This window comes from Polypterus senegalus, chromosome 2 (assembly GCF_016835505.1).
Source record: "Polypterus senegalus isolate Bchr_013 chromosome 2, ASM1683550v1, whole genome shotgun sequence".
In the NCBI taxonomy this organism is placed as follows: Eukaryota; Metazoa; Chordata; class Cladistia; order Polypteriformes; family Polypteridae; genus Polypterus; species Polypterus senegalus.
Genome location: NC_053155.1, coordinates 176,429,705 through 176,456,348, shown reverse-complemented (window position 1 = coordinate 176,456,348; position 26,644 = coordinate 176,429,705). Strand labels below are relative to the sequence as shown.

The following is a 26,644-nucleotide window of genomic DNA, read 5'->3' as shown; positions in this document are numbered from 1 at the left end:
CGTGCTTTCATGGGCAAACTGAAATAGGAAGCGCAAGTTCAACCATTTGGCAAAGAAAAGTGGGCAATATCAATGTTTCCTGCAGTATTTTTTTTTTACTTTACAAAAAAATAAGGTGAAAGGTCAGCATTACAACCTACATTGAGATAAACTGAACAAGTAAATTATAATTGGTTTCCGATTCCTCCCATAGTCTTGGAGTAAATATATTTGTAACATCTGCTGTCTTTGCAAAACTGCCTTTATACATGGTCTTTTACATTCCAAATAACCACTCAGTTGTACGTATTTTAAGTATGTTAATATATACATAAAGTGACTATAAAAAGCATTCACCACTTTAAAAGTTTTAACATTTTGTGTTATACAACATTGAATCATGATAGCTTTAATTTGGCTTTTTTGACACTAATCAAAAGAAAAAGAATGTAAGTGAAACAGGTTTCTGCAAAATAGTCTAATTGCAAACATAAAAAAAAGTTATCACATAAGTATTCACATCCTTTACTATGACACATCAAAAGTATCACTGGTGTAGCCCATTGGTCACATTATTAGTTCAATGGAGATCACCTTTGTAATCAACGGACTTTGAGTTTCATATAAATGCAAATGCACCTGTATCTGGAAGGTCCAACTTGTTGTGATTCAGTAGTCAGTATCATTAACTAAACTAGACAATGAAGACAAAAGAACACTCCATTCAACTCTGTAAAAATGTGACTGAAAAGTACAAATCAGGGGACATATACAGAACAATATCCAAGATACTGAATATACTTCTTGGGTTACACAGAAAATCAATGAAAGAAATGAAAGTAGTGTGACAAAGCTGTAAACGTGTCTATAGTAGGCTGTTGGAAAAAACTGCATGGTCTTGGAAGATAACGAGTGGCACAAGCCATTTTGGCTGGAGTTAGTTAGAAATGCATAGTGAGCAGAAAGAAGAAGATAAGATTTATTGATACCAAAATTAAACTTTTGTGGTCACATGATAAAACAACACAGTTGGAATAAATCAAACACTGTACATTATCCAAAACTACATCATCCCCACTGTGCGCATGCTGGTGACACCACCATGCTTGGAAATACTTCACTGCGAGGATTATAAGTGTTGATGGTGAAGTGAATGCTGCAAAATAAATGGAAAGCCTGCACGAAAACAAGTCTACAAGAAAAAAGCACCCGTTTTCTAGCAAGACAACAACCCCAAGCATAAAGCCAAACATACACAACAAAGGCTTAAAAAACAACTAAGTTAATATCCTGGGAGTGACCAATACAGAGTCTAAATATCAACACAACTGAGAATGTATTAATAGACTTGAAAAAAGCTGTTCACTCATGATCCCCATGCAACCCAGTGTTCTCCCTAGCGTCTTTTAGCCGGGCACTCCACCTGGCTAATTTAGTTGAGCGCCCAGCCGCAGATCTACAGGCACACCTAATGATCTACAGGGATGGCAAGGGACAAACAGGCGAGTGGGAAAATAGTTTAGAAGCAGGAACACAAGTGGCAAGGGGAGACACGCGAGGCGGGATGTTTCCTATCACTCAATGCTGAACAAGCTAATGGCGGGGATGAGGCAGAGCGGAGTTCACAAGCAAGAAGTACAGGGATGTAGACAGGCGAGAGGGGGCTGTACATAGTAATAGCGGGGGCAGAGAAACAGTTCACAAGCAAAGAGGATGTGGAGGTGGGTAGGCGAGAGGAGGACTGATAAAATAAGACTAGTGGAACCAGCCTGTCAGATATCAGAAAAAAGGGCGTCAGGAAGTGACATCTGTTCTCAGTGTTAGTGAAGTCTATGTAGTGCTGCTATGCGTACAGCTGCTCTCTTCTTGCTCAGTACATAGCAAACATATGTATATATACAGTAATCCCTCGCTATATCGCGCTTCGACTTTCGCGGCTTCACTCTATCGCTGGATTTTAAATGTAAGCATATCTAAATATATATCATGGATTTTTCGCTGGTTCGCGGATTTCTGCGGACAATGGGTCTTTTAATTTATGGTACATGCTTTCTCAGTTTGTTTGCCCAGTTTATTTTATACAAGGGGCGCTATTGGCAGATGGCTTAGAAGCTACCCAATCAGAGCATGTATTACAGATTAACTAAAACTCCTCAATGCTATAAGATATACTTCCCGTGCGGTGCTCGATTGTTTGCTTGTCTCTGCCTCCATCTCCCCCTCTCTGACATTCTCTGCGCCTGACGGAGGGGGTGTGAGCAGAGGTGCTGTCTGCACAGAAGCTGTTTGCCTAGTGGATACGAACGCACCTCTAAGAAATGCCGGCCGCTTTATTGCCGTGCTTCCAAAAACACACTTATTGATTTTTTGATTGTTTGCTTTAATCTCGCTCTCTCTGACGTTCTCTGCGCCTGACGGAGGAGATGTGAGTAGAGGGGCTGTTTGCACAGAGGCTGTTTGCTTAGAAGATACTGACGCTTCTCTAAAAATGGCGCGGCAAACTAAAAAGCACACGTATTGATTTTTTGATTGTTTGCTTTTCTTTGCAAGCGATCTCTCTCTCTCTCTCTGAAAATCTCTGCTCCTGAAGAGAAGAAGATATGTTTGCATTCTTTTAATTGTGAGAAAGAACTGTCATCTCTGTCTTGTCATGGAGCACAGTTTAAACTTTTGACTAAAATGTGTTATTTCATGTCTAGAGGGCTCTAATAATGTTAATAGTGTGGGAGAGTTTCTAAGGGCTTAAAATATATAAAAATAACCATACAAACATATGGTTTCTACTTCGCGGATTTTCATCTATCGCGGGGGGTTCTGGAACGCAACCCCCGCGATCGAGGAGGGATTACTGTACATACAGTCATGGCTGAAATTATCGGCACCCCTGGAATTTTCCCAGAAAATGCAATTACAAATGTTTTGGTATACACGTTATTTCCTTTATGTGCATTGGAACACCACAAAAAAAAACAGAGAAAAAAGCCAAATCGGACATCATTTCACCTTCAACTTCTTATAGCCTGGCTCTCCTGCCATAGCGTTTCATTTCGTTCAGATGTCGATGGAGAGTTTGAGCGGACACTGTTGCACCCTGAGTCTGCAGAACAGCTTGAATATGTTTTGAAGTTGATTAGGGCTGTTTATCCACCATTCGGACTATCCTTTGTTGCACTCTTATTCATTTTTCTCTTCCGTCCACGTCCAGGGAGATTAGCTACAGTGCCATGTGTTGTGAACTTCTTGATTATGTTGTGCACAGTGGACAAAGGAATATGAAGATCTCTGGAGATGGACTTGTAGCCTTGAGATTGTTGATATTTTTCCACAATTTTTGTCCTCAGACAATTCTCTGCTCTTCTTTCTGCTCTCCATGCTTAGGGTGGCACACTAACAACAGAAAGGTTGAGTCAACTTTTCTCCGTTTTAACTGGCTTCAGGTGTGATTGCTATATTGCCAGCACCCGTTTCTTGCCACAGGTCAGTTCAAACGAGCATCATATGCATGAAATAAAATGATTTACCCACAATTTTGAAAAGGTGTCAATTTTATCTGACCCATTTTTGGAGTTGTGTGTGACATGATGTCAGATTTGGCTTTTTTCTGTTTTTTTTGTGTTGTTCCAATGCACATAAAGGAAATAAACATGTGTATACCAAAACATTTGTAATTGCCACAATTTTCTGGAAAACCCCAGGGGTGCTGATAATTTCGGCCATGAATGTATATATACACAGTGGTTTAAGCATTCGGTGTGTTCTGTGTGCAAAAATCCTTGTATCCGTTTTTATATTATTATGCTCATACCGAGGACTTTATTAAAGTTAAATTTTCTCTCCAATACTCCCTTGCAGGTCTCCAGAGGCCAAAAAAAATTAAAAAGTGCAGACACTAATGCAATATTTACGAATATCATGGCACTTTATCAATTAATTTACAACAAAATCAGATGCTCTGGAAAAGACTGAACAAAGGAAACAAGATAGTGTGTACCAATATCAATAACCTTAAAGCTGAAGTTAACCTTACAGAGTCTTGGGCTGAAAGAAAGACTGAAAGACAGCTTCTCCCTTAAAGGAAAAGTGAATTTTCCACCTGAAGTGTTACTCACATTAACAGAGCCAAAAACCGTACGAATATCTGTTTTCAGCAAACAGAGAAAGTAAGAATACACTATCATGTGGCAGAAAATTATGGAAAGAAATTAACATATATAGTAGGAGGTCAAGTCTTTGTGAATGATATCAAATCCTTCCTAAAATGTAACTGGACTTCTTTTGCTCTATTGGTCTACAATAAAATTTTAAAATCAATACTAAAACAAGCAGGGAGGGTATTACAGGGAAAATGTGTTCTAACTTATATAATCGATGAGCTGAAGCATTTTGGACCAATTATAAACATGAGATACAAGACTGGCTGACACCAACATAAAATGCATTACAGTAGTCAAGTTGTGACAAAATAAATGTTGAAAGAAACTAGCTTTGAGTTTTATCATGTATCTAATTTAAAAATCACTATCCATTATTACACCCAGATTTTTAAAAAGTATCTTAAATAAGGTTTCAGGGAACTCCGGTCCATATGAGGGGCACCGCAGATTCCACTTGGCCCAAACATCAGGACCTCAGTTTAGTTCTTAATTAAGCTTAAAAAATTTAAGGCCATCCAAGCTTTAACATCCTCAAGGAAATCCAACAAAAGTTTTAAAGAGTTTTTTTTTTATTACTGTGCTTCAGGGGTAAGTTAATCTGTGTATCATCTGGATAGCAGTGAAATTAAATGCCATAAATTCTAAAAATGAACCCTAAAGGAAGCATATACAGAGGGGAAAGAAAGGAGTGGCACAAGATTAGAACCCTGAATTCCACAAGTAGGAGATGCTGAGAAGGAGATAAAATTACCAAAGCAAAACAGAAAAATAACTGATCCCATAGTTTTAAAAACTGAAGCATCTTCAGCAGAAATTACAGTAATAATTTCCTTTAATTTCCATACTTTCACATCACCGTTGAGAACTTTGTGGGAGCTGCTCATTTCAGGTCCTGCAACGTAATCTCTCCTGGATTAAAGTTAGGACTATGCCACTCAAAAACATTAAGTTTGTTTCTTCTGACATTCAGATGTAGAATTGCTTTTTGCATTCTGAGTCTCTGTCCTGCTGCATAATTCAATTATGTTTCAGGTGACTAACAGATAACTAGATATTTACCTGAAGAATAGTGAAGAGTGAACTCCATGGTGTTCGTGTCACCTCGAGTACAGAGAAACCACGGAAGTGTTCCCGAATATTGCCGGACTCTGCCAAATGCATTGAAGTCAATAGGGAAGGACTAACTAAACTAAATATGACAGGATTATAATGGTGCAATCATCTTTAAAGTGTCCCCGAGGACCAGGAAAACATCTACCAACTATACTGGACTAATTACTGTGGCCAAAAAGGTGACCTAAACTATGGGAGGGAAAAAAAATTAAACACAGTCAGAGACATGCATTCATATACTGTATTTCATCAAAACAAAGCAGAAATGCTGAAATCCTAGTCAAACGTCAAAAAAAAAAAAAAAATACACAGAATTTTCTTCCTTTAAACGACTTATGTGGTATATCTATTTTTTTTTGTATTTTTTTTTTTTTTAAATCATGCTGAAGGCTCTCAAAAATCTTTTGTGCTGATGCTTTGCACTTCTATCAAAAAAAGAGAAGAGGTCATGTAAATAGTAATAAATCGCTCCTGTGTTTTGGAGTGGTTGCGGGAAGTCAGGCTCCTTCATTGTTTGTTTGTTATCTCCATGTGGCTAATTATGCATGTATATCACACACTCCTCTCTTATACTGATGTGGAACTCAAAGATTGACCTGCACATTTGGCGAGAAGCAGAGATAACTCATTATTTATACTATGTTTCATAAAAATCAAATTTTGAGAACCTGCAATATTTATTTATCTGTTCTATCACTAACAAAATTCCACAGAGTCTGTAATGCAAATGATCAGCATTACATACCCGTGGGGCAGTCCCATCAAATTTTGGCTGTTATGGCTCCGGGGGAGATGTTGTTTGGCCTTGCAAAGCATTATGAAGCGTTGGGAAAATAAATTCTCCTAAACCAGCCGAATTATCAGTAAATTTGACAAGCAAGGGTGAATGTGAATGCAGCAAATTCGCTGCAAATAACACATTAGCATTCTCACACCATCACACTAACACTCCCTTGTTTTACTACAGGAATGCTCTCCTTACTGTTGAATGCTGTATTAGCTTTACATCATACTCTTCATCATGGCGTCATGAACACTGACCGTAACAGGGGCAAGACAGGCCTGCAGTTCTTTGGATGTTCTTCTGGGTTCTTTTTCAAGGTCTTAAATGAATTGTCAATGTTCCCTTCAGGTATGTTTTGGCAAGCTGGCCGTTTTTGGAAGGATTGATAATTGTTGTAAATTTTTTCTATTTGGAGAAAATAGCACAGTAGACTCTGACAGACCTTGTATTTGTTTTGTAATCATCCCCGACGGGTAAATTAAATACTTTTCCCCCCTCATCTCTTTCAGAATTTTCACTGATCCAAGGCATAGTGTTCTTGAAATTCTGTCTGGGACAATAAGGTTGGGTTTATACTTCATGCGACATGACACATGCTCCAGCGGACACTCCTGCTACGCAAGCATTGAACTGTTTTGATGCATGCGCAAGTTGCAGTACCAGCGAAAATTCGGGGGGTCCAGTGTGATAAAAGTTGGAATGTGACATCAGAGTCTCAGTTTACTATCTACATGTGACAGAAAGCCTCTGTGTGGATCCTATGGGATCGATGTGTGTGCTTCGATGTTTGACGAATGGTTCGATGTGGTGAAGCAAAATGCCGACATACAGATGCATTTGTAGTGCTTTTATATTCAAGCATCGCATATTCCCGATCATAATGACATAACACATTTTAAAATTCTCACATACCATCTTTTGTGCCATCTTTTTTTTCTTGGGCTTCCTCCTGACATGACAACAGTGGCAGGCAGCAATAGATCACCACACAGAACACATTACATGTATGATATTCCAGCTCTCTGCACATTTAAAATCCTTAGATTTATACTTGATATCACTTTCACAATGAAATGCATTAAAGTATGTATATTATATTTTACAGATAAATCATTCATTTTATTTAATGAATGCTGTTAATAATTACACATTAACAGGGTGACACGGTGGCGGAGCTGTAGCGCAGCTGTCTTGCATGGAGCCACTTTGCTGGTGTTCCCTGCCTGGAGTTTACATGTTTTCCTGCTGGGTTTCCACAGTGTGCTTTGGTTTCCTTTCAAAGATATGCAGATTTGGTGACAATAAAATTGAGTTAGTGTATGCGATTGCTTGTATGCACTTTGCGATGAGCTGATGCCCAGTCCAGGGATTGTTTCTGCCTCGTGCCCAATGCTTGAGGAATGGACACATCCCTGGATTGTTTCAGAGATATTGCAGTAAGGCGTCATCGGTATTTAATGGATGTTCCAGGAAATTCACAACACAACGAAGCCGATCCTGTTCGCATCATGATAATATCTTGCACTGTCACCTGGTGGATTCTTCCAGATTTACATAAAGTACAAGATGCAATTTTAAACATATTTCTGCATATCTGAATACAACACAATTATCAGTGAATATAGCACGTTTCACATTTAAAACCATAAATTATCACTAAACTACAGTATTATTACATAATACATGAAAAAGCCTAGTTACATGGGAAGGTTTATTGACAGCAATTTCAAATAATGAATTTTTAGAGTATTATAGCAAAACAATACCACAATGAACACTTGCATTACTGCAATGTGCATTATTAAATTTCAAATTTTCCAAACACTACATGGTTAATTTACAAATTCCTCTTCTTGATAGATGAAAAAGGACACATTTTAAAATTCTGTACTTTGAGACAGTACTATTAGAAAAAAACAGAATGAAACTCACCATAACTGAGCACAAGACTCCCAAAACAAAGCAGGCAATGAACCCTTTAACTCTAGTACCCCATCCTAATGTGGTTGCTTCAGATACTCGCTGTGGGAGACACAAAAGAAAGAAAAAATGTCTTATCATTTGTTAAGCAGCTATTAAGTACAGCAATTGAACCATACGAAAAACACAATAATAAAAACAAATTGACACAAATAATTGGTTTCAGTGGGATAAAAAAGTGAATGTTTTCACACTGAATATGATTAACTTAAAAATCCATTAGTAAGAAACTGTTTTTAACATTTTTACAATAAAACACAACTTACAAAATGATAACAAAAATAACTTATTTCATTAGTACTGGAACATGAGAACACTTATCAACAATGAACCTTTTCCAATACTCAAATACTTCTCACATTATTATGCAGAATTAAGATTTATATTGATACTAGTAACACCCTCAAATTCATTTTTGAAAGGAGCCCTGTTAAATCACACAAGATTTACATCTTTGTTTTACAGTATAAAAAAAGCATTCATATTTTTTACGTACTTATTTCTCTTATTACTCATTCTTCTACCTAAAAGAAATCACAATCTGTATTGTACTTAACCAAGGGTTCTGTGATTCCCAATTGCTCCACTTGGCAACACTCATTATTAACCATTTTATACATGTAAAGGAATTCAGGAACTAAAATATATATATTTATAATCTTTTCTATTTTTGATATTGTTTATAGTTATGCCCGAGAAAAATGGTTAATCTCATGTTTTCATGAAGAGCAGAGATTATAAAAATTCCTGATACAATTGGCATCAATTGGACATACAGTACAGGCCAAAAGTTTGGACACACCTCCTCATTCAATGTGTTTTCTTTATTTTCATGACCATTTACAGCACTCCATCACTCTCCTTCTTGGTCAAATAGCCCTTACACAGCCTGGAGGTGTGTTTGGGGTCATTGTCCTGTTGAAAAAATAAATGATCGTCCAACTAACCTGACTTCTGCACAACACAACTGCTGGTCCCAACCCCATTGATAAAGCAAGAAATTCCACTAAATAACCCTGATAAGGCACACCTGTGAAGTGAAAACCATTTCTGGTGACTACCTGTTGAAGCTCATCGAGAGAATGCCAAGAGTGTGCAAAGTAGTAATCAGAGCAAAGGGTGGCTATTTTGAAAAAACTAGAAAATAAAACATGTTTTGAATGAGGAGGTGTCCAAACTTTTGGCCTGTACTGTATGCCAAACAGCAGCAAACAATATCAAAACATCCATGAAAAAAATAAAGTTACCTGTGTTGTACAATCCAAAATTATTCTTGCTTATGCGCTTCTGATTCAACTCATTACTTCTTCAGGACAAAGTATTAGGGACATAACATTGTTGGTAACACTTCTCATACAATCTGCGAAAGCCATATATCCTTTTGCTTTTTTGTTAAATCTTTATGTGCTATTTGTTTCCGATTCCTTGAAGGAGAAGAAGAAAAACTTCACTCTTATCACTGGTGTCTTTTCCTTAATAAAATTAAACAATTCTTTCCATTTTCCTACATTTCTGTGTTTTCCCTCCCCATTTACACATTCATTAGTTATGCAATTTTTTTTCCTGTATATGCAGCTGTTTCACATATTTTTAATACAGTGTTTATAAATGGCCAAACCTATCACTTGTAGCTTCCCAACTGCATTATGGAACACAGGTAATTGGTCTTTTTAAGGCTTCGATTGACAGTACTTAGAGAAATTTATTTAAAAAAAAAAAAAAAGCCAAATCCAAGGCTTTATTATTAATTCTGGCTCCAAAATTTTGGTATGCATCACCAATCTTCACATGCAAATTAAGTATGACAGCTGCTAAACATACAACATGACATTCCTGAACCACAAGCCAGTTAAAAAATAAACCGATTTATGAAACCTGGACTCTTTCTAAAAGTGTATCAACTTGTCTATAAGTTAACAGATCAAAGCATTTAAGTGAAGGACATCCTACCTACGGCTTTTGCTTCATATACAGTAATCCCTCGCTATATCGTGCTTTGACTTTCGCGGCTTCACTCCATCGCGGATTTTAAATGTAAGCATATCTAAATATATATATATCACAGATTTTTCGCTGGTTTGCGGATTTCTGCAGACAATGGGTCTTTTAATTTATGGTACATGCTTTCTCAGTTTGTTTGCCCAGTTGATTTCATACAAGGGGCGCTAGTGGCGGATGGCTTAGAAGCTACCCAATTGGAGCATGTATTACATATTAACTAAAACTCCTCAATGATATAAGATATGCTTCCCGCGCGGTGCTTGATTGTTTGCTTTTCTCTCTCTCTCTCTCTCTCACCCTCTCGGACATTCTCTGTGTCTGACGAAGGGGGTGTGAGCACAGAGGCTGTTTGCTTAGAAGACACAGACGCTCCTCTAAAAAATGTCCCTTTATTGCGGTGCTTCGGCATACTTAAAAACCCAAAAGCACGTATTGATTTTTTGATTGTTTGCTTTTCTCTTCTCTCTCTCTCTGACATTCTATACTCCCGACACGCATTCTTTGAAGAGGAAGATATGTTTGCATTTTTTTTAATTGTGAGAAAGTACTGTCATCTCTGTCTTGTCATGGAGCACAGTTTAAACTTTTGACTAAAGGGTGTTATTTCATGTCTAGAGGGCTCTAATAATGTTAACAGTGTGGGAGAGTTTATAAGGGCTTACAATATATAAAAATAATCATACAAACATATGGTTTCTACTTCGCGGATTTTCATCTATCGCGGTGGGGGGGGTTCTGAAACACAACCCCCGCGATCAATGAGGGACTACTGTAGTGCCCCAACTATTTGTTGTCTTTGGGCAGCTAAGATGAATTGCATATTGTTTATGCCGCCATGAAGCACAGAGCTAATATATTTCATTTATTAACTAATATATTCCATTGCTTTTTTTTTTTTTTTAAATCTTTGAAACATTTTTACTTAATACTATATTTTTGTTGACAACAACTTATATATTACATCTAGTGTATACGCACTGCAGCTTCACCATACCACCACAACCACACCCCTTTATTCATCAGGAGCCCAGGCAGGTAAAATAAATTGCAGACTGTCACAGAGTGAGCCAATGGTAAGGTATGAACCTGCCACTTTGTGCATTAGAGCCTTAATTTCGATCATGCACTGATTAGGAATAGACCATTTGATCTTAGGGAAATCTAGTTTTAGTCTTACTTCTATTTCTTAGTATACTTTTTGTGCAGGATATTAATACATTTACCTTTGGGCAAACATTTATTATAAACTACTCAAAAAAAATGAAGGGAACACTTAATCATCACAGGAAGTGTAAGCGATTGTGAATCAATTTCACCTGCTTTGGTGCAAATGAAAGTAACAACAGGTGCATTGGAGAGTCAACAGCAAGACAAACACCAAAAAGGGAATGGCTGTACAGATGTTGGCCACAGACAATTGCTCTCTACTTATCCTTCCGGATTCTTCTCAAGTTTTGCATTTTGCTAATGTCATTATCACTACTGGTAACATATGGTGGTAAATGCAGGCAATTTAGGTTGCACAGGTAGTTCTGCTACACCAGGATGGCACATCCACACATGACAGCACGACAAGGTTTGTCATGTGCCCCAATAGTGTCTAGAGAGCAAGGAGAAGATACCAGCAGATGGGCCATTACACAAGAAGACATGAACAAGGGCATAGAAGGGCATCAACCATGCAGGAGGACCGTTTTCTGCTCCTTTGTGAATAAAAGAACAGAATGAACACCCCCAGAGCCCTACAAAAGGACTTCCAGCTGGCTACTGGTGTGCATGTTTCTGACCACACTGTCAGAATCAGACTCCATGAAGGTGGCAGGAGGGCTCAGTGCTCACAGCCCATCACTGTGTACCTTGACTAGCATTCGCCACAGAATACTACAATTACAGTATAATGCCAATCAAAAGTTAAGACTTGAGGCTGTCTGCAGTAGATGGCTGTGTAGGGCCCCATGAAACACCTTGTTGTGAAGTTTGACAGCACAGATGTAAAATAAAGGGTTGTGCAAAGTCTGGACCAAATGAAACATCTCTCTTTTGCTATATTCATTCATTCTTTGCATGACCGCATGATCTGTTTTAAAGGCCCAAAAGCTAAGAATTCACTGACTCAAAATCAATTCATCACATAACTGAAAGCTGTGTTATGACAAATGAAGGTTTTATATATAAAAAAAAAAAAAAAAAAAAGGTCATAATCATTGAAAGATAGGATGCTACAGGAATATCAGTTGAATTTTAGTCTTGATTTACATACCAAGAGGAAGGGAAAAAAGCAAAACTGAACTATAGACCTCATGCAGAAATGTTAAGAATAGCTGCATCAATAGTACATTTCAAAATATCAAGTATAATTACCCATACAGTTGCACAGTTTTTAGAAATAATCTGCATGAGCAAACTGCGAAACCTATTGAAATTACAAGAACAAGGAAATAGATTTTGAAGTTTAATGATGCCTGACCAGACAATGTTACAATCTTTGGTGAGAACAATATTAAAAAGGACCTGTTTCTTAAAAAAAATGGATGCAACACTGAGCAACACTGAAGCAGTGCAACTAGGAAAGAGTTCCAAGTGTTAACCAAGGGTTAATTACTAGACTTCATGCTTAAATAAAAAAAAGGAACCCTACTGGTCAGAGTTTAGAATCATTCTACACTTAGTTGAAATTATGCTACTAATTCCAAAATTCACTGCTAAGTGTGAATGTGAATTTTCTGCTCAAAATCATATAAAATCCAAAGTACATCAATAGCATCTAGCAACTTCAGAGGATTTAGTAAGAATCACTACTGAAAGACCTTTTCTTGAACTATTTCATCCAGAGGCAGTGCTTTCTTTCCTGAAGCAAAGGGAAGTGCAGACCAAACCATACTTGGCTGGCCAAAGAATGTCAATATCTTGATGGCAAGTAATACTGACTCAGACTTTGATGAATAAATATCAAAGAATCCGACAATGCATGTAGTTAGCTTGCTCCAAGATCTTAAGAATATTAAGAATAATAAAACAGCCAGTTTATTACAACTAATGAATAAAAGACAGATGCCACTTGCATGCCAAGCAAAGAGGGCCTTGGAAAGAAATAAAAAATGCAGCAAAGAGTCACCATTTATTTATAGTTATAATTTACTTCGAATACAAATTAAAACTAGAAAATTGCACCTTAAAATATTATTTGACACCGAAAATATTTGACCTAGGAACTATTTGTTTTTTTTTTGAGTCTGGAGCCCTGATGAGGCAAAGATCATCTGAGGTATATATGTATGTGAAAAAAAATCGTACATGTGGCATACTAATTGTGCTATTAAAAAAAATATGGAAAATATTTTATAGTTATAAAACATGGGATAGGCATGGAAACTGACAAATTGCACTGTATTAGACCCTATGTCCAATGTGTGACTTCATTTTTAGGACATTATTTTTGACTTATGCATTCATCTAGCATGGCAAATATTAGCAATATCTTATCACTTCTCATTTACAACTTTGATGGTCTTCCTGGCCATATGCATTTCATAATTTCATCATTTATAATCAAGCAGGATGTCGACGTTTACAGCATGTTATATAATGTAGCACAGTACTTCAACTTCTTAAAAATGAAGTCTACAAGATATTAAAATAAAAGCCAAAAAGTGTGTAAATTCTTATTTACTTTTTTCATATCAACATTCATCTTAACACAAACATTCAACATAAATATGAAGTTTTTCGTATATTTCAATACTAGTAATGTGAATGATTAAAAAAGTCTAAAGTATTATGAAAATAAATTACTTATTTTAAAAGTTAAAAATTTTGTTACATTTATGCAAGACAAAACTGTCATGTCTAGTAATGCTGAAGATGCTTGTTTAATTCATAAACCAAATGTTTATTCTGGATACTGCTATTTATACATATACTTATACATATACACTGTTATACCAATCAACACATTTATTCAATAAAAAGAAAAAAAAACGGAAATTAAAACAAGAAGCAAGTTTTAGTCACAATTAAAAAAATACACACTGTTTAAAATAAAAGCAACTAACGAGGATAACATATCCATCAAAAAAATATTTTGCAATAACATGCCCATCAAAATAGTATATTTTGCAAAGTACCTTTAAATAATATTTACAACAGTTCTGACTATTGTGTCTAAGACTTCTTTTTAAAGATTCCTCTGTTTAAATAATATTTTGTTAGTCTTGGACAAGTACCATTTGTAATGGTTGCATTCACTTCATATCCGCAACACAGCTGCATCCAAATCAAAAATACATGTTAATTACTTCAGCAAACTGAACTTGTATGCTATCATTATTATCGAGTATGAGCATTTTGTAAATTGTTACTTCATTAAAAATAATTGTGCAAAATTATCAGAAAAAACATGCAAACATCAGACACAGCAAAATCAACTATGTTGGTATCACTCTGTATCTGTAAGAGAATATGCACTTTGAAGACCATGACCCTCTGCCAGTGGACAGAAAAGGAACTGTATTCCAAGTTCTATGATTTTTCTAAATAAAAAAAACTTGCAAGTTACCATTTTTCCAAAAACATTGCACCTCCGAGATACATACCATTAAATAAAAGTTTAACAAACACAGGTTATTTTGAAACGCACAATACTTTTTAAATAGAATCTTAGATTGTTAACATGTGGACCTCTATAGTGTTTAAACTTTTAAGAGTCAATAATATTCGCTTTAAGCTTAAGCTGTGGTGCAGGAGTCCCATGTATAAAACGTTATAGCACTCACAAAAGTGCATAAGCCATTTCTTATGCAAAAGTCTGCATTTCTAAAACACAAACTATGGGAAATTTCGACCATCAAAAAGTCCTAGACCAGCTTTTTCGGTGCTGGCCTTTTAGAATCACCAGGCGTCGGGGTAATTAAATGTGTAGAAAACCATGTTTTATTGTGCATTTCAGTAATGCATGAATCACATTCTGATGTTCTTGAACCAATTATACCAAAGTTAAGTGACATGCTCTTTCAATACAGTAGTCTTTGATACTGGTAATAACGCCTAATACAAATGCTTAATGTTAACTGCCTTTATGTGTAGCCTATCCGTTTTGTTTATAAAAAGGGTGTGCTACCTTTATGACATAAATGTGAATGGCAGGGTTACCAAGAAACCGACCACCTGCTTCCCACACTACTATTTGGTAAAATAAAGGAATCGTGGTTCGACCCTGGACACCTCACAACAAGTTAGTCTGACACATCTGAGCATTACATATTACTTGTAAATTAATACAATAAAAATGTTTTTGATTTACAAAAGCAAACTCATTCTGTGAAGGGGCCTTGATGACATCATGTATACAGAACAGTTGTGCCGATTACTTAAGGAAAATCAGTAAACTCTGGCAACTGCCTTTTAAATTTGGCCTGCTCAGTCAGACCAAAAGAAAATATAATGCATCTGGGTAGCAAAGTATATTATTCTATACAGATGGCATTACACGACTCAGGGATGACTGCAAGATTCCTGATCAGACAGCTACTTCACCCTGCAAAGCGTCCACTGGCAAATACCTTACAGTTGTTAAAACCTGTAGCAGAACAATTTGCAATTTATGTGTGATTGGATCTGTAAGGTAAGCAAGAATGCATCATACAACTCCTAAAGGATGGATGGCACTGAGAAGTCAAAATACGCTTATCAGCCATTAAGAGACAAAACAAAAATCACTGTGACCTCTTAAAACTCACTAATTTTGTAGAATGCCATTGGTGATATTCTCCAAAAGAGCTAACACTGCCATTGCCCGTTATGTTGTACAACACACAGCACAACTTGTATAATCTTTCTTTCATGTGACCGTGGGCACCCTCTCACTGCCTGACTCATACTACTCACCAATCCGCAAACACTACATGACAGAAGTTGTAATGAAAGGAACCCCACACACATTCTGTGATAGAACAGACCATTTGATCATTAAAAAAAGAAACAGGGGGCAGTATATGGACTCATCAAGAAGCAAATTGGTTTGCACAATATAACATACAAATATAGAATGGCTCTGCCACCTGAGAGAGGCCAAAATGACTGCATAGATGACCTAGACCCTATCCCTCAGGACATCAACAAAATGGCATTTCAAAGACATTTTTGGACACTGCATGTCCAAATGTAAAAAAAAAAAAAACCTATATGTATTGCAACATAGACATTTACATGGTAAACTTTTTGCAAGTTCAAAAAGATTGCTCTTAATATGTTGCAGTTCTGCATATGCAGTATAGCCTGCATCAATTCAAGGTGTATTTACATCTCAAAAAACATTTTTAGGTCTGCAACACCTTGTCAATCAACACATGTGCGCCACAATGGCACATCACCATCGCTCTCTCCGCTCAGCTACCGTCACTCACTCCCACTCTTGTGACTCCCACAGAGAGACTAGCAGAATGTTTAATGCCTCAAGGTCACATACACCAACATTTCATTTTTTCATTTCTTGCATGGTTTGTAATAATGATGTTACTGAGGAACATGGCCAAATGTTTATGGTGATTACATTATGAATATTCAAAAAAGGCATTTTTTTTAAGCATTGTATGGTTACAGACTGGAGGTGATGGGGTATATCTAAACATTTGTGCACAATTTAAAAAGGAACTTGCTGTGGCACATGTACGGCTTTATAAAATGATTTTTTTTTGGGGGCATAAGGCATTTTGCTGAAGTCTAAGCAAAATTTTAGCATGGAATCTAACAATAGTTTTACAAATAAAGCTCCTGGTGTGTAGAAGCAAAAACTTCAGCTAAATACCTGTAACTTACTGTTAAAATGAGCATCTTGTAGCATTTTATTCTTTACCTTCTTTCACTGTTCCATAATTCATGACCGGGTTTCACAGACTAATTTGCTGTTAGCCTTACTACATATGCAAGTTATTGCTGTTAGCTCTATTCCTTTGATTGATTATGCATCTGTGTTAAATTTTTCAACTCTGCTGTGAATTCTTCTCCATTTGCTGTGGTGATTTATTTAAAACCTAACGGCTATCAGTTGAGAAAAGCATTTTCTTCAAAATTATCAAAAACAATCTAACCCTTATCCTGCACTTCCCATCTTCCTGTTGATTACTACAAGACCGAATGGGGTGAACTCACTTGACATGAGGAAACATCAAACGTAACATAAAAATATTTAATTACAGTGTTTAAATATTAAGCTCATTTCAGTTGTGTAGTCATTTTGTGGCTGTTAACAAAAAAAAAATATGTACACTTTTTAAGGCTAATACCTTACATCATATAAAGTTTCTCTATTAATACCGAAATCAAAGTTCCCAAAACATCTAACTTAACAGAAGATTATCATCCTTGCGATATTCTGAAGTAGCTAACTTTATCTTCTTGACATAAGATATTTGTTTTGACAGGGATGCCGATTTGCACATAGCACTTTTAAAATGTTGCTAAGCCACAATACTTCCTTTTTTGTTGCACTCAATTAAAATGTTGACAACTATCAACACAACTAAAATATTGATCTGAGAAATAACTCAACAGTATCTATAATATGCATGTGTAATACTGTATATCAACTCTCAGGCCCTTCTAAAAATGATCTACTATTGTGAGGTTCAGTTGAAATAATAGCTCCATGAAATACAATTGTTGGCAAAATAATTGCATTACAATTCATTTAAAACCAAAAAGGTACACATTAAATATTGATGTGTCTGTTTCAGTTAGCACAAAAGTATTACCCTGCGTCTCAAAGTAACAAATGTGTATGCCATCAAACGTTTAACTATTGTCAACAAATCCTAACTCATAAATCAAGCCAAATTCAAATCTGCTTTCTTAAACCATCTTCATTAATCTACAAACCAGTAAATGAACAAAGAAATATTACAAAACACAACATTAAGCAATTTGTTAAAAATATTTTATTCTTCTGAAATTTCCTTCGATACACCTTATATAAAACACAATAAACTAGGTCCACATGGGTTGATATAATATCCTACCTATCCTGACACACACATTGTAAAATTAAACCACAAAAATGTTTACATGATTTGGCTAACTTAAATCATTTTGTAAAATAATTAGGGGGGTGGCACACAATCTTACGAAAGATAATACATATCTAGAGGAAACACTTTTTTTTAGATCTGTTATGTTTACAACAAAAATGCTAGTGCTGGGATCACCGTAATAATATTTGCAAGAGTAATTTGATCCAAATCAGTGTATTATTATTTGTGGAGAACGGTTTATTCCACTTTGGTATACAGTGAAAAATAAACAGTGCAAGTGCCAAGGTATCTCCCCATAAAACTACACACCAAATGCGAAAGCGAAATTCAAGGAAACCGCTTCACATTTCACGTCCAAAAGCTGCTGACTGTTGGAGGCGTGCGTAACACCGGAAAACCCTGTGGTCACTTTACAGTTAATTTCGTCTACAACAATGCTTCACAATCAAACGAATACACAATTTTAATTCACTTTAAAAGGCATAGGTGACATATGTGTTCGTAAAAACCCCATTGACTGATCAGCAATTCTTATTTTCACAACAGCATTTAATTTAAACCTTCTAAGTGTCTAACGATGTCAGAATTTTCTTCATTGTCATGAAGTAATAGCAATATGGCAATTCACTGCAAATGAAATTCTAAACACGTCATTATTAACAACTCATCCAGCTGAGCAAACGTAACGAGTGGATTACTCAATAACAAGGCTCCATAAACAAGCGGGCGGTGCTCCCGTCCTTGCTTTTCTGCCAAAACACCTTTCCGAGTCATGCAAGTCACTTCACACTTTAATATCTTGTTGTGAATTCAGCCAAAAATAAAATCTGAAGTGCGAGACCAAAGAGAATCGCTGGGTCAGAAATCCAACCTCTTTCTTTGTGCAATAAAAGCTGAAGCCACCCTGCCCGTTTCTCAGAAGAACGTAATGCAAAACGTCTCTGTTTCGTTTCACCGCCTTAATTTTTTTTAATTATCTGTTGTTGTTTATGATTTTTTTTTTTTTTTACCTCCGCGAGCACATTGGAGTCTTCATTCCCGTCCTGGCCGCTCAGCACTTTCTTTAGTTTGTCCATGATGGCCTGCGTGCTGTTATCGCAAAAGACAAACAGACCGCGCAGCTCAAACAACTTCCACGTCCAACAGGTGGACTGGACCAACTTCCTCCCCAAAACAGCCGCCCGCCTCTCTTTTCCACTGCGCGCGGCCCGTTGCCATGGAAATTGTGACGCCCTCGCGTGCTAGTTAAGGTTTGCAAAGCATGCAAGCAAGCTGCGTCTGCCATCTACCGGGGCCAGGGAATGGTTCAGACGTCAGTAATTTATTTATTCAGTTAATTACATTAAGCTACCAATAGGGCTGAATATCATCCATGGTCATATATGACAGCTTAGTGAAATTCCTTTTGATCATCTGATTTTTGATGGCAAAATGCAGTAGCTTGCGCAACGAGAACATTTTGTGATCCTCCAGAAAAAAATGGTGAACAGAAGTCTGGAAAGCAGGTAGTGGATGACACTGGGCCATAGCAGCTTATAAATATTCTTTAATACGACACCTTGATAGCTAATACATACTAGATCTTCAACCAGTCAATGATCATGTTTAAGAAAAACACCTGTAAAAATTTCATACTATCACTAGAACACAATTAGAGTTAAACGTAGGCCAAGGAAACATTAAACCTAAGCATTGTGAAAACTAATGAAATATATAACCTAACCGCAAAACAAACTAGGGTGCTTTCAGGCCCATCTAGAAATTAACAGCATTCAAAAAGTTTGTTTTGGGTATAGTGTTAAGGTAGCTAAAACTGTTAACAAAACTAAAAATTAACTGCATTAAAATAATATGAAAGTAAATAATTTATTTGAATATAACATTTTGGTAACAATTAGTATGTAAACATTGTGTATGACAATGCTTATTGTATTTATTTAAACAAAAAAATATTGTTTGTATTTCTTTTTGATCCTGCTGTGGGCATTGTAGTGAGATGACATAAGCCACTTCCACAAAAGTAGAATTAACATTTTAGGTTTTGGTAGTCAAATTATTTTCAAAAGACAACTAGAGAAATCTCTCAGAAACCACTCAGGCAGTTGCTTAAAAACAGTTTAACATTTTGCCTGTCATAAGGCTGCTACATAAAAATATAGCTTCTCTATACTGTCATTCATGAAAGTTAATAGCAAATATATTTCATCCATTTATATATTAATTTGGAAATTATTTTAATGATGTCAAGGCTTCTATAAATGCAATTATTACAAAGGTGTAGGAAAAAAATTCTCACAACTAGTGGCTTCACCTGGACAAACTTGAAATAATATGAGTCGAGAGATGCTCACAATGTATAATTCTGAGCTGTGTTATATCCTGTTTCACACTGAGCAGGAGTGTATATATGAAAATCGTACATTTTGAAAGTTCCTTTTCCCAACTCTGTTTCAAATTATCTAGAGGTAAGCTCTTTTAAAAACACTAGCACAGTCCATAAATACTGCCTTTATCTTTGATACAGCTAGGTAGTACACTATAGTCTACAGTCAATAGTGGAAAAAGATTAAAAGTGTTGAATGAGTTATTTTTGTTAAAGTCTCTAATTTGTATGTAGAAACATTTTATTTGATGTAATTTTACATTTAATGCACATTTCCTTTTAGCTTCTGCTGACAGTAAAATCTCAGCCTTCAAATATCCCCTGCACAAGCATCATAATATAAGTGTTAAATAAGTTTGCAGAAGCTACTGGCTTCATGGAAGAGAGCATATTCTAAGGATGCAGTGAAGACTTCCACTCCATTGTTAACCAAGTAGATAGAAGTTAATTTCTCTCTGGGTTCTTCCATCTTCTCATACTTATGTGTATTCTTAGTCCAGCAGTAGAACTGAAAGTGAGGTAACATTATTGTCCCACTTTGCATCTTTGAAGTATCTGTATTAGCAGGTTAGCAGGTTCAGCTTACAAAAGAATTGCTTTCTCAAACAGCTGTCCATGTTTTTCTGGAGGTTATCTGAGTTTTTTAACTATTTCTTTTGATTTCAAGTAATCGTTAGGCTTTTTTTAAGTGATCATTAGGCTTTTTTCTTTATTAGGCTGATCATAAGTAGCCTTCTTTCTAATTATTAACTCTGTTTTCTGCCCAAATGCTATTAAAACCAACTTATTTCCACTCTCTCTAATTTAAGCTCTCCTGTCACTCATATTTATGGTTAAAAATTCTGCATAAAACCATAAACTGCCCTAATTCAGAGTGTTCAAAAGAAATGTAATGATTTCCTTCATGAGGTAAAAGGACGTAATAAACTAGAATAGTTCTTCTTTCGGCTGCTCCCATTAGGGTTTGCCACAGTGGATCATCTTTTTCCATATCTATGTCCTCTGCATCTTGTTCTTTTACACCCATCACCTGCATGTCCCCTCTCACCACATCCATAAACCTTCGCTTAGGCCTTCCTTTTTTTCTCTTGCCTGGCAGCTCTATCCTTAGTATCCTTCTCCCAATATACACAACATCTCTCCTCTGCACATGTCCAAACCAACACAATCTCGCCTCTCTGACTTTGCCTCCCAACAGTCCAAACCTGAGCTGACCCTCTAATGTACTCATTTCTAATCTTGTCCATCCTCATCACACCCAATGCAAATCTTAGCATCTTTAACTCTGCCACCTTCAGTGCTGTCTCCTGCTTTCTGGTCAGTGCCACCGCCTCCAACTGATATAACATAGCTGGTCTCACTACCATCCTGTAGACCTTCCCTTTCACTCTTGCTGATATCCGTCTGTCACAAATCACTCCTGACACTCTTCTCCACCCATTCCACCCTGTCTGCACTCTTTTTCACCCCACTTCCACAATCCCCATTGCTCTGAACTGTTGATCCCAAGTATTTAAACTCATCCACCTTCGCCAACTCTACTCCCTGCATCCTCACCATTTCACTGACCTCCCTCTCATTTACACACATGTATTCTGTCTTGTTCCTACTGACCTTCATTCCTCTCCTCTCTAGAGCATAACTCCACCTCTCCAGGGTCTCCTCAACCTGCTCCCTACTATTGCTACAGATCACATAGTCCACGGGGGCTCCTGTCTAATCTCATCTGTCAACCTGTTCATCACCATTGCAAATAAGAAAGGGGTCAGAGCCGATTCCTGATGTAATACCACATTCACACTTCCCACATACATATTCTGTACTACACTTACATACTTCTCTGCTACTCCCAACTTCCTCATACAATACAACAACTCCTTTCGAGGCACGCTGTCATATGCTTTCTCCAGGTCCACAAAGACACAATGCAACTCCTTCTGGTCTTTTCTATACTTCTCCATCAACACCCTCAGAGCAAACAACACATCTGTGGTGCTCTTTCTGGGAATGAAACCATACTGCTGCTCACTAATTATCACCTCACTTCTTAACCTAGCTTCCACTACTCTTCTCATAATTTCATGCTGTGGCTCATCAATTTTATCCCCCTGTAGTTGCTACAGTACTGCATATGCCCCTTATTCTTAAATATCGGCACCAGTACAGTTCTTCTCCACTCTTCGAGCATCCTCTTACTTTCCAAGATTCCATTAAACAATCTGGTTAAAAAACTCCACTGCCATCTCTTCTAAACACATCCATGCTTCCACAGGTATGTCATCTGAACCAACGGCTTTTCCATTCTTCATCCTCTTCATAACTGTCCTTATTTCCTCCTTGCTAATCCGTTGCACTTCCTGATTGACTTTCACCACATCATCCAACCTCTTCTTTCTCTCGTTCTCTTCATTCATAAGCCTCTCAAAGTACTCTTTCCATCTGCTCAACACACTCTCCTTGCTTGTGAGTACATTTCCATCTTTATCCTTTATTATCCTAACCTGCTGAACATCTTTCCCAGCTCGGTCCCTCTCTCTAGCCAATTGGTAGAGGTCCTTTTCTCCCTCCTTAGTGTCCAACCTCTATACAACTCATCATATGCTTTTTCTTTAGTCTTCACCACCTCTCTTAACCTTGCGCCTTATCTCCTTGTACTCTTGTCTACTTTCTGCATCTCTCTGACTATCCCACTTCTTCTTTACCATCCTCTTTCTCTGTATACTCTCCTGTACTTCCCCATTCCACCACCAGGTTTCCTTTTCCTTCTTCCTCTGTCCAGATGTCACGCTAAGCACCCTTCTTGCTGTCACCCTTACTACATCTGCTGTAGTTTCCCAACTGTCTGGTAATTCTTCACTGCCACCCAGTGCCTGTCTCACCTTCTCCCTAGAGTCAACTTTGCAGTCTTCTTTTGTCAACTTCCGCTATTTGATCATTGGCTCTGCCCTCACTCTCTTCCTCTTCTTGATCTCCAACGTCATCCTACAGACCACCATCCTATGCTGTTTAACTACACTTTCCCCTGCCACTACTTTGCAGTCTTCAATCTCCTTCAGATTGACTCTTCTGCATAGGATGTAATCTACCTATATGCATCTTCCTCCACTCTTGTATGTCACCCTATGTTCCTCCCTCTTCTTAAAATACGTGTTCACCACAGCCATGTCCATCCTTTTGGCAAAATCCAATATCCTCTGACCGTCATCATTCCTCTCCTTGACACCATACCTACCCAACACCTCCTCGTCTCGTCTGTTCCCTTCACCAACATGTCCACTGAAATCCGCTCCAATCACCACTTTGTCCCTTGGGTAAACTGTTCATCACTTCATCCAACTAACTGAAAAAATCTTCTTTCTCATCCATTGCACACCAAACTCACAGGGCATATGCACTAACAACATTCATCATCACACCTCCAATTTCCAGCTTCATAATCATTACTCTTTCTGACATTCTTTTCACCTCCAGAAAACTCTTGACATACTGTTCCTTCAGAATAACTCATAATCCACGTCTCCTCCTATCCACACCATGATAGAACACTTTGAATCCACCTCTGATCCATCTGGCCTTACTCCCCTTCCATTTAGTCTCTTGCACGCACAATATATCAACCTTCCTTTTCTCCATCATATCTGCTAACTCTCTCCCCTTACCAGTCATACTGCCAACATTCAAAGTTCCTACCCTCAGTTCCACTCTCTTTACCTTCCTCCTCTCCTCCTGCCTCCAGACACATCTCCCCCTCTTCTTCTCCTTCTTCTTCTTCTTCAGCCAACAGTAGCCCAGTTTCCACCAGCACCCTGTTGACTAAGTACTGGTGGCAGTTGTTGTTAACCCGGGGTTCGACCGATCCAGTATGGCAATTTGTATTGTTTGCTGCATACTGATTTGGCAAAATTTTACACTGGATGCCCTTCCTGACGTAACCCTCCCTTTTTATCCAAGCTTGGGAACAGCATGAATAAACACACTGGTTTGTGCATCCCCTGTGGCTGGGTTAATAAACTAGATAATTCCTGATTATAATAGAAGCTTGGAATTTTTCATCCTCTGATAGGTTATCATATTCATGATCAGCAACCTTGAAACAGCATTTAACAACATTCTACATGCCTATATTATCAATCCCCATTGTTTCGAAGTATTGTGAAAAGGAATAATTTTGACCCCTCATATTCCATAAGGGGTAAACCCTTTGGGTGAGTTGACAACTTCAAATCCTTTTGATGATTTTTGCTGAAAACATCACTGGTTTACTATTTATCATAAGGGCGTAATTTCCTGCACAAAATATGATCTAAAATGGCCTAAATATGAGGGGTTTGGGTCTTGGTTGAATAATATATTACATGTGGGTGTCTTATACCTCTGAGTTGAAAGGCACCAAACAAAAAAAATGGAAGTGGTTTCCAAGCATTTATAAGTAATTCTTATAAACACAATTTCTGAATAGGCACAACAGAATATCTTTGCATGACATTCTCCACTAAAACAAGGGAAAGATGAGTAGTACACATCAGAGGAGTGCAAGGTGGCTATCTGGCACTGCAGTTGTGCATCTTACAAAGTGACCTTTCGTGTTTAAGTTCACATTCCCTCATTTCATCTTTATTCTTTTTATACACTGTTGGTATAAAATTTCTAACTTTTCCAGTCTACATATAACTCCACACTTATAAGTGTGAGGTTGACATTTTCAAAAGAGCTGATTTAATTTTTTTAACACTTTGTAGTGTATAAATTACACTGTACAACAACATTACCAAAATTACTCAATCCAGCCTAGTGTTGCAAGGGGTCAGTGCCTCACTTGGCAGCACAATTCACCTAACTAGTACACCTTTGGAAATGGAGTTACTGAAAGATGTACCAAACTCCACACAGATGACCAGGTGTACAATTCAAAGTCCAGATGCTGGATTTGTGAAGTGGCAGGCAGCACTACCCACTATATTATCATGTCACTACTTACTGTGACAAAAATACTAATAGGTGCTAAATGTTGCAACCTTTGGTTTACAAACAGCATTTCTTAGTGATCACCCTAACTATCTGTTAAAATCTCATTAATACACATTAGCACATTGGACATAATACGTAGTTCACTGCTTGTCTCAATTTAGTTTTAACATATGACAATAAAACAGTCTTGAGGAATATACAGTATTTTATATAACCATTTAATTTATTTAAAATGGCTAAAATATCCAAATATAGAGTAAATCAATACATTAAAAACACACAATCTTCACCTTTACTTGAGAGAAGCTTCCATTTCAGTGAACAACCAAAATGTGAAACTACTTTCTGGAAGTGTAAATTATATTTGCTCAGTGGATTTTGTTCAAACAGTAAAGTAACTTTTATAAAGTATGAAAAAAACAGTACTTAGAAGTCAACTGTACACATCACAACTGGAGTTTAACATTGGGAAATTTGCTGTGCATTTTTAATTTTTTAGTTTGCTAGGAATGAAAAATCTATTTAATATATTTTTAAATATATAGAACATCCATTTGATATATTTAAAAATGTAATTTACATATATTAGGATTCATTGCTAGACTTTCAACATACATAAAAGTGAAACACTTGAACTTTACATGTGCTAAGATGGTCTGTCAGATGACATTGGACAGATAAAGGCTAGGGGGTGTTCACCTTGGCCCTGACAATAAAAGTCAGTAGCTTCAAGAAAAATCAGAAAGACGGAAGAATGAGAACCAGAAGACACCGTGACATGCAGCAATGTAACCTACAGAAATTTAACGCAGACACACATTGGATGTGTCGGCCAGCATTGCCTATGACAGCTTCTAAAACTTCCAGGTTGTATGATGATCAACAATATCCATTTGCTTTTTGATTCTGCTTTTAACACATTAAGAACTTTACAATTTTTAAAGACTTAAATGACTAAATGAAATTTCATACCTGCTTCTCTTATTTGCTCTGTCTTATTGTCTGGAATATAGGGAATTGGAAATGTCCTCTAATAGGGAAAGTGAAGTATAATAGCAGTCAGTTCTTGATAAAGTTGGACCATAGTCCCCGGTGCAAATATATTGCAACTGTGTCTCCTTACATTTACAGCTGCTGTTTCTATCCAAGATGAATTACAACATTTGAGATACAATTGGTTACATTTCTTTTGTTTTTCCACTTGGAGTACAGGTAGGTGAAGTGAGTCTCTCGTTGTCACACAGCATCAGTAGCAGAA

General features: G+C 37.0%; 1 protein-coding gene across 1 annotated transcript in view; it reads right to left on the bottom strand.

The window, feature by feature from the left end:
• The window catches only part of LOC120523558 (vesicle transport protein SFT2B-like), a 144,749-nt gene extending 125,519 nt beyond the window's left edge, over window positions 1-19,230 (bottom strand). The window contains exons 1-2 of the mRNA XM_039744963.1: window positions 19,046-19,230; window positions 7,963-8,052 (exon numbers count right to left, since the gene is read on the bottom strand). Of these exons, the coding sequence (XP_039600897.1) occupies window positions 7,963-8,052; window positions 19,046-19,111 (156 nt within the window). The 5' untranslated portion in view covers window positions 19,112-19,230. The remainder of the gene's footprint in view (window positions 1-7,962; window positions 8,053-19,045) is intronic.
• Between the last annotated feature and the right edge of the window lie 7,414 nt (window positions 19,231-26,644).